General features: G+C 38.6%; 1 protein-coding gene and 4 non-coding genes across 5 annotated transcripts; all 5 read right to left on the reverse strand.

Annotated features, from left to right (window-relative positions):
* Positions 1–404: 404 nt before the first annotated feature.
* trnar-ucg (transfer RNA arginine (anticodon UCG)) lies at positions 405–477 on the reverse strand. Its single transcript has one exon. It is a non-coding gene; the product is annotated as a tRNA-Arg (tRNA).
* Positions 478–3,318: 2,841 nt separating this feature from the next.
* On the reverse strand, positions 3,319–5,304 carry LOC133451754 (coiled-coil domain-containing protein 106-like). The gene is made up of 3 exons (XM_061730894.1): positions 5,166–5,304; positions 4,501–4,740; positions 3,319–3,635 (listed from the first exon to the last, which is right to left on the reverse strand). Exons 1-3 carry the CDS (start codon positions 5,302–5,304, stop codon positions 3,319–3,321), a joined length of 696 nt encoding a protein of 231 aa, XP_061586878.1.
* A 9,215-nt stretch (positions 5,305–14,519) lies between these two features.
* trnap-ugg (transfer RNA proline (anticodon UGG)) lies at positions 14,520–14,591 on the reverse strand. The gene has a single exon. It is a non-coding gene; the product is annotated as a tRNA-Pro (tRNA).
* Positions 14,592–16,364: 1,773 nt separating this feature from the next.
* Positions 16,365–16,446, reverse strand: trnas-cga (transfer RNA serine (anticodon CGA)). Its single transcript has one exon. It is a non-coding gene; the product is annotated as a tRNA-Ser (tRNA).
* A 201-nt stretch (positions 16,447–16,647) lies between these two features.
* Positions 16,648–16,719, reverse strand: trnaw-cca (transfer RNA tryptophan (anticodon CCA)). Its single transcript has one exon. It is a non-coding gene; the product is annotated as a tRNA-Trp (tRNA).
* Positions 16,720–17,553: the final 834 nt, after the last annotated feature.

Raw genomic sequence — 17,553 nt, forward strand, 5'->3', positions numbered from 1 at the left:
CCCAGAATATTCAAATATATGTTTATATCCCTATGAATTTACGCATTTATACAGTCAGCGATCTTTTGCCAGCTGTCTTTCTGTGTGACCGCTTAGCGTGATTGCAATTGTCCGGGTTAGTGAATCTGGATAAGGAAAAGATATCCTGGGTATGTTGAACTTGCTTCGTAGTACAGGCCCCAGGTTAGGTTCAGAGCGTCTGTTACTACGGTAACTGACCGAGAGCTTAAGTTACCTCTCTTTGTGAAACAGGCTAGAGTTACCTCTCTTTCTCTGGTTTGAGTTACCTCCCTTTGTGAAATGGAAAACTCAGAGTTTCCCTCATTTCAGGGTTAACAGACTCAGAGTTTTCACTAAACCTGCTTTGTGAAACGGGCCCCAAATCTAACTATCTGAAGGCTCTATAACCACAGAGGGACTTGAACCCTCAATCTTCTGATCCGAAGTCAGACGCCTTGTCCATTAGGCCATGTGGTCCACGAGTTGCTCCTCTGAGGTGACCGAGAGGTTAGGGTGAAGTATGAATCTTCCACCAAAAGCCAACGTTATCCACAACGTTGCAAATGTTTCCAAACGTAGTGGGTGTTTTGAACACACCCAGGACGCTCAGTCAGGCTCCCTTCAGCTCCTCCCTCTGCTGCCCAGGTGCAGCATATCAGCTTCATCTGGACCAGTTGAACAATTTGTAGGCAATGCACCCACACTCAATGTAAATAATCTTTAAACTTTATGGTGAATGAAAACTGCCTGATCAGCTCTGTTTTATAAAGCACATTTTTACATGAATAAAATAAGAATTACAAGAAAATAACACAACAAATGTTGAAGCACAACAGCCATGAAGACCATTTGTACAAGTGTTTGAACCAGCAATTTTAAATGTCTCATACCTGTTTAGATGTTTTTGTATAAGATTAATGGGTAACACTTTATAATAACTACACACTATTAAGCATTAGTCAAGCATCAATAAATGCTTAATTGATCATGAATTCACCATTAGTAAAGCATTATTCATACAATACTAAGCATTAATAAACACAGTTATAAACCTTACAACTATACACTATTAACCATTAGTTAAGCATCAGTAAATGCTTTATTGATCATGAATTCATTATTAGTAAAACAATATTCATACATTACTAAGCATTAATAAACACAGTTATAAACCTTACAACTATACACTATTAACCATTAGTAAGATGCTTAATTGATCATGAATTTATCATTTGTATAGCTGGATTCTCATACTTTGTAAATGATAGGTTAACCATTTATAAATAAGTATTATATGTCTGTTAATGGTTCATAAGATCATTTAGAATGTCTAAGTAAATTATATACAAACCATTTGTATGTATATTTATGCGTACATTTGTACACGGTTAGTGTTAATACATGTTTTATAAACACTTTTTCATACTCAATGAACGATTTATTAAGGTGGTTACTACTCATTAGTTAATGGTTTCACGAGAGCCCATCTAAAGTGAGGACTATCTATGCCTTATAGGGCATTTATAAATGAGATAGAAGCAGTGATATACAAAATGTCAATTTTTATTTCAAATGAACGGTAACACTTTATGCCCTTGCAGTTTAAAAACAAAATAAACATTTTTGTACTTAATGAAAATTATAAACAATCTGCAATCTTTTAAACATGAAATGGAAATAAATAAACATTCTTGTAGTGTAAACAAATTGCCAAAAATAAAATTAAATAAAATCTTTATAAAAAAATTGCAGGTGTGAAAACCTAAAAAATTACAGAAGTAACTAGTAATTAAAACATTCTGTTTTTTATGGAGCCAAATCAAGGCCAAAGGTTTTGCTAATTGGAGAAAAAAAAATTTGAACCTGAAAAATTCTTTTTTACAGTTCAAGTACAGTTTTTTTTCCAGTATCAGAACTTTTTATTTCAAATCTTTTTATTTCAGTTTCACTTCTTTTTTTTTCCAGTTTAACTTTTTTTTTCAGTTTCACTTCTTTTTTTCAGTATCACTTCTTTTTTTCAGTTTCAGATTTTTGGCCCTGATCTGGCGTGGGGGGCGTGGCATCATTCAATTCAATTAAATTCCATTCAATTAAATTTTATTTATATAGCGTCTAATACAACAGAGTTGTCTCTAGACGCTTTCCAGAGACCCATACCCAGAACATAAACCCCCGAGCAATTATTACATAAACAATGGCAGGTAAAAACTCCCCTAGTGGGAGAAAAACCTTAAGCCAAACAGTGGCAAGGAAAAACTCCCCTTAAGGAGGGAAGAAACCTTGAGCAGGACCAGGCTCATAAGGGGGGACCCTCCTGCCGAGGGCCAGACTGGTGGGTCAGGGACGACAACAGCACAGCAGGCAGGTGGAAGCAGCAACGGGATGACCAGGGGTGGGGACTGCAGGCCAGCACGCAGCTCCCGAAGCTCCGGCCCAATCATCAAGTCCCAGGTTGGGGTGCAGGGTCGGGGAAAGACTTGTGCTCCGTAATGCAAGCTACAAGCCACCCACGACCACCTGCAGGTTCCGGTGTCCGGCAAAGGATGCTGCAACATGGACAAAAGAGAGAAAAGGGAGGAGAAGGGGGGCCAGCAACGGGATGACCAGGGGTGGGGACCGCAGGCCAGCACGCAGCTCCCGAAGCTCCGGCCCAATGAGTGACAGCAGAACAGAGAAGGCTGGGGGACCTTCCTCAGTCATGTTGCCTTCAGGAAACATAGGTTGCAGAAGTTATCAGTAGAAGTATGATTCAACACTGTATCCATATTCACGTGATTGGCAGTGGAAAAAAAAGGATATTAATGACACATTTCTGTTTAAAAAGCTGTACAGTTCAACAGCCAAAAGTTTGACATTTCCCACTTCCACATACTACCAAGTACAGTCTAAAACAGCTTTTTAAACAGAAATGTGTCACTAGTATCCGTTTTTTCCACTGCCAATCACGTGAATATGGTGTATATACAGTGTTGAATCATACTTCTACTGATAACTTCTGCAACCTACGTTTCCTGAAGGCAACATGACTGAGGAACGTCCCCCGCCTTCTCTGTTCTGCCGTCACTCATGATGCCACACCCCCTACGCCAGATCGGGGCCAAAAGCCTGAAACTGGAAAAAAAAGAAGTGAAACTGAAAAAAAGATCTGATACTGAAAATAAAAATTTAAACTCTAAAAAAGAATTTTCAGGTTCAAATTTTATTTTCAAATTAGCAAAAACGTTGGCCTTGATTTGGCTCCATGGTTTTTAAACTACTGAGCAGGTGTCAAAACCTTCCTAGAACACCTCTCCTACTCTCCTACCCCAGCACCAAAGCTCACTTCTTTGAGATGGGCAGCAGCTTTCCAGAAGCCTTATAGGCTTGGATTGCACCCTGTATGTCTGGGTCCTGCTTAATTGCAGCCTCACATTGTATAGCAAACGCAGAGAGTTTCGCCCGCCGAACATTGTAGTCCTCAATCAATTCATTGTACTTGCTAGGCGCAGCAAGGAACAGCTCTGCGATTGGAGCATTGGCCACCACCGTGTTGTGGTCCACGCTGACCCGACTGAAAGCAGCAGACATGGTCCCTCCTTTATTGAAGAGTTTAAGTATTTTGGTGTACCGGGCCACCACCTGGTTTGGATTTTGGGCTGCAATTCAGAGAACATAGAATTAGTTTAATCCACATTAAGGTTTACACACACATAAACTCACCTACACACAAACACACATTTAGTTTGAATCTACATTATGACAGTTGCTGCCAATTACAAGCGATACACTTGCATGGAGAAAATATCAGTTGGCAACCAGCCTATTGGCTATGCATTGCTGCATGGATGCATTTTGTTGTCATCGGCTATGCTTGGGACAATTTAACTCAGAAATAATTGCATGAACAAGAAGAAACATGAAATAATAAACAAAAATAAGTAAAGGAAAATATAAAATAAGAAAAGTACAATTTTTCATTCATGGTCTTAAGTTCCCAAGATAAAGGTTGTCTCAAGATACATGAGTTAATATAGCATCAAAATCTGTTTAAACCACTTTAAACTTATTTTACACTGAATTCAAAAATAGATGATCTACAATCTATGAGCTTGTAGATCAGCTATTTTCTAAAAATTTTGAAATATATATCAATTGGGGGTCCTTGACATGAACAAGTTTGAGAACCACTGGTGTAAACACATGCGAAGGGCCGTGTTGGTTACCCACACATATTGCAATGGGCAGCAACTCTGATGCGAGACCAGAATGTTTTCAACTCATACACAGCTACATGCACATGGTTTTCCCAGGTAACTCCTCTCTGTCCATAATGTGATTTGTTACAGTACAACTTAGCAGAACTAACAATCGCAAAGGCAATCTAGGGCTGGGCATCAGAAAATACCTTTTATTGGCAGAAATAGACCAGTACCAAGTACTATATCAAAACATCTCCAGTCAAATGATACCTACATTTGTTCATTTTTGTATACAGATCTAGAATTTTTCATCTGTTTTTACCTCTCTGACGTGTCTTTGTGTTCATTTTCTTTGACTTCTTCCGCTTCTTTTCCCCTTTCCCCTTCTTCTTCCTCCTCTTCTTCTTCTTGTCCTCTGATGAGGACGTGTCGAAGGAGGAGTCAGAGGTGCTCTCAGAGGAGGATTCCATTGAGATGTCAGAAGAATGTGAGGACAAACGGGTTGTGGAGGTGGATGTTGTGTCCAGGGCGGAGGTGGATGCTGTGCCATCTTTTTTAAGAGCTGTTAAAACAGATACAAATTCAAACATAAGGAATCACACATTTTTAAGCTTGTTTTGCATGCATTTATTTAGTGAATGCATTAATTGAGTTTATCTGAGTTGTGGTGGACCAGTTATGTCAGTGATGCACAACTTAACTCGAATCAACTCTCTCTAATAACCGTCAAACTGTTATATTATAATATAAAATATAATAGATAATATAAAATATAATAAGGAAATCCCCTGTTAACATGGCGTTAACATTCCGACTGTGAACGGGTTATCTAGGTGCTGCAACCCCATTAATAAATGTCCGACATAGGTCCGAAATAGATGGGGTTCAGGTGTTTGCATGCAGTTTTAAAGTCAAAACGATGTCTTATACGATAAGAAACCCGATTGAACTGCCGCATGTAAACCTACTGACTGTCTTCTGACTTACCTGCAGCCAACTGTTCCTTCAAATAATCTCTCTCCTCTCTTAACTCATTTATCTTCTCCTGCTGCCACTCTGCCTTCAGTTTGCACATTTCCAACTCATGTTCCATTTTTTTTTCTGCCAGTCGTTTAGTCGGGGCCATGGGCACACCTAATAGAAAGTAAAGTTCATTATTGAATGAATCTATCGTCTATATCGGATGAATGAATTAACCATAGACATATATAAAAGGCTAGATGACTCGTCCGCGCTGCTGCGACGTCGTCACACGGCGGCCATCTTGCCACAGGAGACTCGCTCACTCATAACATTGTGTTTAATGGGGCCTGTACTGCAAAACAACCTTAACTTGCTCAATTTTCAACACATTTTCTAACAGGTTAGTTTGTCATGAACGTCAGAGATGTAGTTATGACACTGCATACTTGTGAATAATTATAAACATTGAAAAACGTACTTTTATATGAAAATAACCAGAAACAGATAGCTATGACATGGTATTTATATTAAATCAATATTTCTATAGTATTCTTAGTAATATTTATATTTACATTATAACATATATACATATATTATTACCTTATAACATGTTTATATATTATTACATTATGATGTATTTATATCATGCAATTATAACATGTGTACACACATGTTATAATGGCATGATATAAATACATCATAATGTAATAATATATAAACATGTTATAATGTCATATACATACATGTTATAATATATATATATATATATATATATATATATATATATATATATATATATATATATATATATATATATATATATATATATATACACACACACACACACGTTATATGGTAATAAAATATATGTATATATGTTATAATGTAAATATTACTAAGAATACTATAGAAATATTGATTTAATATAAATACCATGTCATAGCTATCTGTTTCTGGTTATTTTCATATAAAAGTACGTTTTTCAATGTTTATAATTATTCACAAGTATGCAGTGTCATAACTACATCTCTGACGTTCATAACAAACCACACAGTTTGAAAATCTGTTGAGAATTGAGCAAGTTAAGGTTGTTTAAGCAGTACAGGCACCATTAAACACAATGTTATGAGTGAGCGAGTCTCCTGTGGCAAGATGGCGCAGACGAGTCATCTAGCCTTTATATATGTCCATGGAGTTAACCATCACACGCGGGCGCGCACACACACACACACACCTAACGTAACTGTACATCAGAGGTGGGTAGAGTAGCCAAAAATTGTACTCAAGTAAAAGTACTGTTACTTCAGAATAATATGACTCAAGTACAAGTAAAAGGTGTCATCTAAATAATTACTTGAGTAAAAGTAAAAAAGTAGGCTACTTGGTGAAAAAACTACTCGTTTGCGCGTCGCCGCGTACCCTACGCATGGATGTATTATAAAACTGGATGGGGCGTCAAAAATGGCCGCCCATTCATTTCAATGCATTCTGCTCAGCCAGCGCATAAGCCGAAAAAATCTCTGACTTCCGGGTTTACTTCCGCATACAGCGGCCCATAGAGCATGCGCAGTTGAGTCACCTCCCATGATGCTCTGGGGCCTCCCATCATCAGCCCCGGGGCAATGACGCGAGTATTAATATAATATGTATTAATATAATATCTTAATTAATGTATATTATTACATGTATAGCATTACATATATTATTAATGTATTAATATAATATAATGATATAATATATATTAATATAAAACATCCGTGGAATGCACGGACACGGCTGTGACGTCAGCCGTGACGTCACGCCCAGAAAGAGACTTTTCTTTTACTTTTCTGGCCGTTATAAAACATTTTTGACGGATATAAAGTCCATGACTTAAAAATATAGAATACAAAGATTAGTAATTGCCGGTGATTACAGCTGGAGGTTCCTGTGAACAGTTTTAGAGGCTTCTCTTTTACTATTGCGGTCTATGGGAAAAAAGCTTTCTGGGCCGCATGGGATTTTTGGTTGCAGTACCGCGGCTGGACACTGGAAAAAATCGGCGCGCCTTCTGAGTGGGAGACCCGGGGGCTGACCCTACGCCGTAGGCTCTGCATTGGTGTAACGCGGAACCATAAATCAGCCTTCAATGATTGACGCGTAGGCGGAGGGGATAAAAGAAAAGTAACGAGCTCAACGTAGCCTAATGTAGCGGAGTAAGAGGAACAGTTTCTCATTCACAAATCTACTCAAGTAAAAGTAAAAAGTATAGTGATTCAAAACTACTCCTAAAAGTACAAGATTTCCCCAAACTTACTCAAGTAAATGTAACGGAGTAAATGTAACTCGTTACTACCCACATCTGCTGTACATGGTGACATCGAAAGGAAACAAGTTACTCACCACTTGTTAAATCCACGGGCATGTCTTCGGTATCTGGCTCCACATTTTTTTGTGCCCGTCTCCGCACGCCTTTTCGAGTTGGCGCCGAGTTTTCCATCACCTCCATCACCTCTCTGCAATCCGCTTGGTTGTTTGAAACAGCAACGTGTTTGCTCTGCGAGTGTGGAGCATGCGCAGTAGTGTCCTGAACGCGAAGTCCTACAATACCCATAATCCTCTGCGGTTCTGGGCGCTCAAAAAACCCGGGTTTTTCAATCGTTTCATGTAGCGGACTACACAGAAGGCAGTTAGTAGTTACTTTATCAACAGGCCGTGGAAAAACCTCAAATTTGGCAAACGATGAGCAGATTCAGAAAATTAAAGAATCTTATTTCCAAGGACACTTCACAAAAAAAATCCCTGAAGCTGATAAAGTGGCTTCAGAAGAAGAAACTGATCAAAAGAAAAATTAAATGCAGAATATGCCATCAGAAAATGGAATTGAAGAAGAGAGTGAACAGTGGAGATCACTATGCTTGGTAAGAATATTTTATATTTTTTTTATATTCATATATTAGGTCTGTTAATCCTTTGAAGAAGTCTGTTATTTTCACGTCCTTACTAGTATAGTAACCATCGTTGGGGTAGTTACTCAAAAAAAGTAATTAGTTATTTATTGCTAGTTCTGTAATTTGTAATGAGATTACTTCACTAGTTACTGCATTTGAAAAGTAACTTCACTACTTATTACTTTACTTTACTGTTTCTTAATATAGCATACTGGCATATAAATGGCATATAAAACCAGATAGAACAATGCCACTACAAGTCTGCCATTTGTATCAAAACAAGCGGCGTCCTTGGGGGGGGGTTCCAGCAAATAAGGGAATAAGTTATTTATTGAATTATGAATTATTCCATCCGTAGATGACACAATGACAGAATGTATGGCAATTCTGGCCATGGGTTTCTTACACTCCATGTAATAACACAGAAATGGTATCAGATGTGAATCTGTGGTCTAATTTGTGTGAGTTTAGGGGTCCTCCGTGAAAGTTTGAGAACCAGTGATTTAGAGCAAAACAAAGTTTAGTTGCAGTAACGTTAACTCCTTACTCCCTACATGGTGTGGGGGATGTTGGTATTTCCTTTATTTAAAAAAAATGTTTTATGTTCTTTTAGGGTTTGTCGACAAGGAGCACACAGGCCGAAACAAATTTCGGTCAGACACAAGTCTATCTTCAGTCGTTCAAAGATCTCCATATGTAAATGGATGGAATTCATGTACAGGTAAGCAAGTAATAGCCTAACATTAAACACATATCATAGGCTCACTACATTGCCAGTCTCATAAAATATACAAAATGCAAAATCATGCATAGAATGTTTTGTCAGTTATTTTGATTAGGTTGAGTTACTGAAATCCATGCACATACTTGCAGCTCACTTTTACCGAAAGGTTCTTATGCATGCATCAAATTCAAGACATTGGTGCTAGCCTACAGTACATGGCAGTACACCTGATTCCTCCTCCATACATGCAGTCTATGGTCAGACTCCAGACCTCGCACCGCTCCCTCCGCTCCTCCACTAGTGCAGGTCGCCTTGCCCCTTCTTCGCTACACGGGGCTCAAATATGATATTGTAAGTCACTTTGGATACAATCATCTGCCAAATGACATAATATAATGTAAAGCCATGTTTACTCTCCTTCATTCACTCATACACACTCCCGGACACCGCTGTGTGTTACTCACCCTCTATATGTCCACTTGAATCTACCCGATTACATCAGAGGCCATAGAACAAAGAGTAGCTCACTAGGATAAATACAGTCCAAAAACACCTGTAAGGAAATTCACTTATGCATTTTCACCATGGAGAGCCCATAGTCACTGTAGCCCTCACTTGATTGCTGCTGATTGATTCCACCTGCATCAGGGAGGAGTTCAGGTGGATTAAACCAAATTAAATGTTCCTTTTTGGGTGTTATGGTAAATAAATGCTGTTAAAAATGACATTACAAAATATAGATTGGGAATGATTGATTTGTTAAAAGAGGGGAGGACCCTGATTAAAGGTACAGGTTTGTTAAGTTTTAAATACTGTAATGGTTTATGCCGGGTGGGTGGAGTCTTGAAGAAGGCTTGGGTTTAAAAGTAGGTGAAACCCTCAGTTCATTCTTTTGGCCCTGCTGTTGCTGTGAGGAGCTGTTTTGCATGTTTTCAAGGTTTAACTTTTCATATGACCATGGATTTTGCATTTTTGTTTGTTTAATTAATTAATTAATCAATTAATTAATTAGCTTGTTTGTATGTTTTTGGATTAATTCATCATACACTGTTAATTTGTATTTTGGGATTAATGATGTACGTTTGGTTTTCCCCACTGGCATGTTGGGACCGCCCCAAGTAAATTGCCACTTTTGTACCTGAGAATAAAACACCCTGAACTTTGCCCTGTTGTGTTTGCCTGCCATCCCTTACCATTGTTGAGTCTCTTTACATGTTAACAATAAACATTATTTCTTTTTGTCTTTGAAGATTTTCTCAGGGTCTACGCCTGCGGCAGATAGACATGATGGAGGACACCATTGCAGGCAGTTCAACTACTTTAAGTAAAATGGCAAAAAGAATAAGGAACGTCTGTGTCACTGCAGTTGAAAGGATGAGAAGGCGTACAGGCCAGCAGATTGGTGGAAGAAGGGAGTTCGTTGTAATTGATGAGAGCCATTTTCGGCACAAAAGAAAGGTGCGTTATCGTAATAGTTAATTCACATAATTGTGAAATACAGTCAACTAATGTATTTGTTCATACTGTATCTGTGTACATGTTTGTTTTTTTTTGTTCCTGCATCAGTATGGGAGAGGAAGAATGGCTGGTGGCTGGAAAAGAAAGAAGTGGGTCTTTGGGATGCTGGGTGTGAAGCACGCTCAACAACAAACCTCTACAAAGCCAATTCTACGACTGGTAGAGAGAAGAACTCGAGGCCATCTAGTCCCCTTGATTGCTCATCATGTGAAGGTTGGCTCATCAGTTGTCAGCGACGAATGGCGTGCCTACCGTGTACTCCCTGCACTAGGCTATGATCACCACACTGTCAACCACAGCAGGTGGTATGTAGATCCACACACTGGTGCCCATACTCAGCACATCAAGAGGGCCTGGAGATCCTACAAGGAGCAGATCTGGAGGCTCAGGGGCAATCGTACTGAGACTTTGCTTTCTGACCATCTTGCAGTGATTGAGTGGAATGAATGGCTTGCAAAGAAACACCGTGATGGCGCATTTGGCAGGTTAATTCATGACATTTCTCGAAAGTACAAGTAGTTAGATTGGGGAGGGTGGTTAACAGTACAAATTCAGTGTACATACTGTATGCCAGCTATACTGTACTGGTCAATAAGGTTGATTGTTTTTTGTTCACTGTCACAACAAAGAGTGATATACAGGACTGTCTCAGAAAATTAGAATATTGTGATAAAGTTACAGATTAAGATTCCCAGAATATTCTAATTTTTTGAGATAGGATATTTGATATTTGAGTTTTCTTAAGCTGTAAGCCATGATCAGCAATATTAAAATAATAAAAGGCTTGCAATATTTCAGATGATTTGTAATGAATCCAGAATGTATGACATTTTTGTTTTTGTAATTGCATTACAGAAAATCACAATATTCTAAGTTTCTGGGACAGTCCTGTATAGCACTCTTGTGACACTGAACAAACATCAACCTTATTGACCAGTACAGTACAGCTGGCATACACTGTTGGCATAGTGTATGTAGGAGAGGGGATCTAGGGAGGTTTTGACACCTGTTCAGTAGTTTAAAAACAATGTTTGAATTACTAGTTACTTCTGTAATTTTTTAGGAGAGGTGAATTATTAGGTTTTCACACCTGCTCAGATTTTTTTTTTTTTTTTTTCTTTTTTATAAAGATTTTATTTAATTTTATTTTTGGCACTTTGTTTACACTACAAGAATGTTTATTTTATTTCCATTTCATGTTTATAAGATTGCAGATTGTTTATAATTTTCATTAAGTACAAAAATGTTTATTTTGTTTTTAAACTGCAAGGGCATAAAGTGTTACCGTTCATTTGAAATAAAAATTGACATTTTATATATCACTGCTTCTATCTCATTTATAAATGCCCTATAAGGCATAGATAGTCCTCACTTTAGATGGGCTCTCGTGAAACCATTAACTAATGAGTAGTAACCACCTTAATAAATCGTTCATTGAGTATGAATAAGTGTTTATAAAACATGTATTAACACTAACCAATTGACATTTTGTATATCACTGCTTCTATCTCATTTATAAATGCCCTATAAGGCATAGATAGTCCTCACTTTAGATGGGCTCTCGTGAAACCATTAACTAATGAGTAGTAACTACCTTAATAAATCGTTCATTGAGTATGAATAAGTGTTTATAAAACATGTATTAACACTAACCAATTGACATTTTGTATATCACTGCTTCTATCTCATTTATAAATGCCCTATAAGGCATAGATAGTCCTCACTTTAGATGGGCTCTCGTGAAACCATTAACTAATGAGTAGTAACCACCTTAATAAATCGTTCATTGAGTATGAAAAAGTGTTTATAAAACATGTATTAACACTAACCGTGTACAAATGTACGCATAAATATACATACAAATGGTTTGTATATAATTTACTTAGACATTCTAAATGATCTTATGAACCATTAACAGACATATAATACTTATTTATAAATGGTTAACCTATCATTTACAAAGTATGAGAATCCAGCTATACAAATGATAAATTCATGATCAATTAAGCATCTTACTAATGGTTAATAGTGTATAGTTGTAAGGTTTATAACTGTGTTTATTAATGCTTAGTAATGTATGAATATTGTTTTACTAATGATGAATTCATGATCAATAAAGCATTTACTGATGCTTAACTAATGGTTAATAGTGTATAGTTGTAAGGTTTATAACTGTGTTTATTAATGCTTAGTATTGTATGAATAATGCTTTACTAATGGTGAATTCATGATCAATTAAGCATTTATTGATGCTTAACTAATGCTTAATAGTGTGTAGTTATTATAAAGTGTTACCGATTAATGAAGACGAACAACAGCAGAGGGCGCTGTTGCTACATTTGGTAACGTGCACATGTCATCATCGTCATCGTTGGTCCTGGCTACTTTTACGCCCTGGGTGAACTGTCCAACAATCAGATAAATCAATCACTGTGTGAGAGGAGAAGGTGAAGACTTGATTCAAACATGTGGACGTTCACTATTATTTAAGTTTGGGATCTGAAGATCTTTTTCTGTTTACCGACAACACCACCTTTGATTAGGGCCCTAGGACCCGTACTAAAGGTCAATTATCACCTCTACAAAAGGACACGAAGGTTCGTTCACTCAGGGAGGGAGATAGGGGACAGAGTTCAATAATACAAACAATATTTTATTATTTAAAAAAGGCACATTGGTTGGGGCAATAAAACAAAAAAGGAGCCCAATTAAAGAAAGGGGAAAGGGTTTACGGACTACGCCTTACCGGCTGACCTCTTGGCATGAAAGAGAAGCAAGATGTAGGTTTTCAGCATTCACATATGATGCCAATGTTGGTCTTCAGGTAAAGCATTGTACTACAGTCTTCAGTGTTGGGCAAGTTACATCCAAAATATAATACATTATATATTACTAGTTACTGTCATTTGAAAGTAATTAGTTACATTACAATATTACTATATCTGAATTGTAATGCGTTACACTACTTGTGTATTACTTTTGAGTTACTTTCAACAAAATAGCAAAAAAAGATAAATCTTGTCCCACTGGCAGATTTTTCTACTTATTTCAAGTGAAAATTTACTTGAAACAGGTGAAAATTGTCAAATAAGTTATTTTTCTGGTGTTATTTTTCTGGTGATGACTCTAAATGTTGAAATAGCAGTAAAACCACATTCATTGATGAAATGACATAAGGGATGGAAAGGAGGGATGGCAGTTTTACAGGGGGGATGATTTGGATCGTTTTTATTTCAGGGGGGATGATTTGGACCGTTTTTATTTCAGGGGGGGGGGGGGGGGAGGGGGGTGATTTGGACCGTTTTAATTTCAGGGGGGGTGCCATCACATCACCCCTCATCCCCCCTCAACTCGAATACTGCTCACACGGAACTCAGAACTTCTTCATAAATAACTCCCAGAGAGAAAAAAAACACCAGCAAGCTAACAAACAAACCAATAAAGCTCTCAGAGTTAACAAAACGAACCAGCAATCATCAACTCGCAGCTGTTTTAACCTCTCCTCCTGATGGGCTGCAGGTGTGGTTTAAGGCTGATTTATGGTTCCGCGTTCCACCAACGCAGGCCATACGCCGTGGGTTACGCGAAGTACTGCGTACCCCACGGCGAAAGCCCTGCGTCGATTTAACGCGGAACCATAAATCCGCTCTCACAGCGCGACTGACTGTGAGCCCGGCTCGTGCTCCTCGCCGCGCGCAGCTCCTCGCCGACTCCGCGCTCATATATATTTAATAAATGTATAAAGCCCATATATTAATAAAGCCTCACTTGGCCGAGCTCTAACGCTGAGACCATGGTAGATTTAAGTTACACGCGGACACGCCGCACTGTTGACTTTTCCCTGCCGGCTCTGCTCACTGGCTAAACAGTCCCCACACAAACAGTGTCCAGCGGCGCTACGTTCCGCCGCGCCGCGTTCCCAACGCTTTTTTCTGTTGTCGGGATGTCTCGCGGACGCGGTGTTGGTGAATTCTTTAAAAAAACAACAGCTAAACGGGTTAAAATGCGTTGTAACGCGCGTTACTTAGATTGTAACGAGTAAAATATTACCGAAAATTTATTAGTAATGCGTTATATTACTGCGTTACAGCAAATAGTAATACATTACTGTAATTGCGTTACTTTTGTAACGCGTTACCCCCAACACTGACAGTCTTGAAACTTTGCTACTTGGAGGAGAAAAACCACAAATTGTATAAATCTCTGGGGCTCGTCCGGGAATTGAACCCGGGACCTCTCGCACCCAAAGCGAGAATCATACTACTAGACCAACGAGCCACAAAACACATATCCGGCAAACAAAAAATCACGGTCACATCATACCTGTCTAGATGTTTTTTATAACATTGAGGGGGAATAGAAATAGAAACTGAATGATGATCAATAACCTGTTGCACAGTTTCTGTAGTTTGGCAGTATCCTGCCAACAACGGTTAATGTTTGAACATGCTAGAAGACTTGCAGTTGTTAACCGTAGACTAAAATGTCTTTCAAAACTAATCAGTGGGTTTTTTTTGTGTTATCCCCAGCATGCATTAATAGGTAACATCAGTCTACATTAAGTTAGTTTTACATTTCTTTCCAAGCAGTCGGCCCAGGTTCGGTTCCTGGCTATCGTGACTGTGAACGTCTTTATATCTTACCAAACTTAACAGACGGCCTTCTAATGGCCCGCCTGCTGAATAACAGAAGAGTGGTTCTTCATGATCACACCTCCTAATAAACTGCCTTACACTGCCTTACAAGGTAAAGTCTACCTTCAATACTTCAATACTTTCTTGTTGATGTCACCAGAGTTTCATGCTAATCTAAACTGACAAGTGTAATGTTTGATCAATTGTGTAATTTACATGGTGAATTTAAATAAAAAAGACCTACCAAAGAACGTGTTAGTCAGTTCTTCAAAGTGTCACTTCTTCTCTTCAAACATATAAGTTCATCAGTGGACTCTGAAGTTGAAAACCAGCTCATCTTGGATGAATTGGAGCAATCCAGGATTTCCTTTGTACATGTGCCATCAAGTACTTTCTCTGACAAAACTCAACCATTCAACAAAAGTGTCCATAAAGTGGAAGTACATCAGTTATCCTTTCTTTAAATCTGAAATAAATATGTTTGTTTGATTGAATCAGAAACATTAGTCAACTAAATGTAGTAATACAACCCCTTTAAGAGAGCATAACGTGTTTCCCTGGAGGTCTAGTGGGCAGGATTTGCTGCTTTCACTACCATGACCCAGGTTCAATTTCCATTCAGTGTAGAAATATGATTTTATGAGGGTAAATGTCGATGCAAAACCTCATTATTACTGTCCCTCGTTGAAACAGCCACACGATCCACCGCTTCCAAACAATGGCGGACGCTCCAGCCGGCGGAGTTGGTTGTGGGCGTGGTTTCAGCAGCGGGCAGGGTATGAGGCGAATACACGTGCACCTTCCAGCTGGACTGTGATTTATAAAGCGAACATTACGCGCAGATGGCACGGTTTTATAAATCAGGATTTTTTTGTGCGCACGCCATTTTCGGCTTTTGAGCGCACGTACACTTTTAGTATAAATCCTACACACTCTTTTATAAATGAGGCCCCAGATCCTTAACAAACTACAACATGGGTTATAATTTCTGATGTTACTGCACTGCGCATGAGATTGGGATGGTTTCCATAGAGTCTCAGATACCTGAGATTATGTTGTACACTGCAGAATGTTAAACTAAATGTTTATGTTTCAATATAAACAGCAGAGGGCGCTGTTGCTACATTTGATAACAACAAATCAATTACATGCTTCACATACATTGTTATAAATACAAATAATTTCATCAAACCCTGGACTGTCATCAAAGACATGTGATGTCATTGATGATGTCACCAGTCTCAGCCAGTAAAATCCATCTCAGTGACCAGATCAGCAGTGGAGGTGATTCCTTTCTGCTCACCTTCAACCTGGACTCTACACTTCAAACAAACTTCATAAATGTGACTTCAGCCCAACGTGGGGCTCAAACCCACACCCCTGAGATTAGGATTAAGATTAACATTCATACATGAATCGTTGTTGGCAGGATTTCAACCTGCACGGGGAATCCCCAATGGATTTCGAGTCCATCGCCTTAACCACTCGGCCACAACAACCACTCTAAAAGGTGTGAATCTGCAGAATCAGATAAATAAATGCAATTCCCTTTTTTTAAAGATTGTTCCTCCTTTCTTCAAGGCAGGTGATTGTGCAGACTTGCATAATTCCAGGTATATATCAAAGTTTTCTGTTGCAGCTAAAGTTAGTCTGGTTGGTGAACTCGTGAGGATGGATAAAACAAAACTGAAAGTTCATTATGACCCTGATGTGAGTTGAACACATAACCTTCTGATCTGGAGTCAGACGCGCTACCATTGCGCCACAGAGCCTTTTCTGATATGCTCTGAGGTTGTACACCAATCTGATCATAGCGGGCACACCTTCAAAACCAAGTAACTTCCGTCTTGTTTTCATGAAGCTTCATCCATGTTTTAAAGTCCCTGAGACTGTCCATCAAGGGGTTCAGTGGGTTACTATGATCCACCTTAATGGATAAATACATCTGGACAACTTCAGCAATTTAGTGTTAAGACATTTTTTACTCAGTGACAAAAGACAGCACAATTAAGATGTTAAATGAAGACAGTTTAGGGATTAAAACAGAGTCTCTATCAACAGTTACCAATCCGAATGTCTTTAATGTGAGGTTTTATCAGTGTTTCAGAGAAACCAGTTTTCCGTCTGGACACCACCCAGACAGTTGAAGGACAACATCTGACTAAACTTGTGATTTTCTAGTTTTTCGTAATTGTAGATGCTCACAAATTGGCTATTTCAGAGGTGTCCATTTTTTAGGAGTTGGTGCATATGGAAGCCAACTACCTGGTGACAATGTCACCAGGTAGTTGATAGTTGAACACATAACCTTCTGATCTGGAGTCCGACACGCTACCATTGCGCCACAGAGCCTTTTCTGATTTTCTCTGAGGTTGTACACCAATATGATCATAGCGGGCACACCTTCAAAACCAAATAACTTCCGTCACCACAACTTTTCACATTCAAGTCAATTTCTGAACATCAGACCGTGAGCGTAGAAAGTGGTGTACGGATTGCTTTAACTTCTTGTATAAAAAGCTTGTTTCAATTTCACTCGGTGTCAGCCCACCGAACGAGACACTGTCTGTGTCGGTCTGCTGAACGCCGGCTAGAATAAAATCTCT

This window comes from Cololabis saira, chromosome 10 (assembly GCF_033807715.1).
Source record: "Cololabis saira isolate AMF1-May2022 chromosome 10, fColSai1.1, whole genome shotgun sequence".
Classification (NCBI taxonomy): Eukaryota; Metazoa; Chordata; class Actinopteri; order Beloniformes; family Belonidae; genus Cololabis; species Cololabis saira.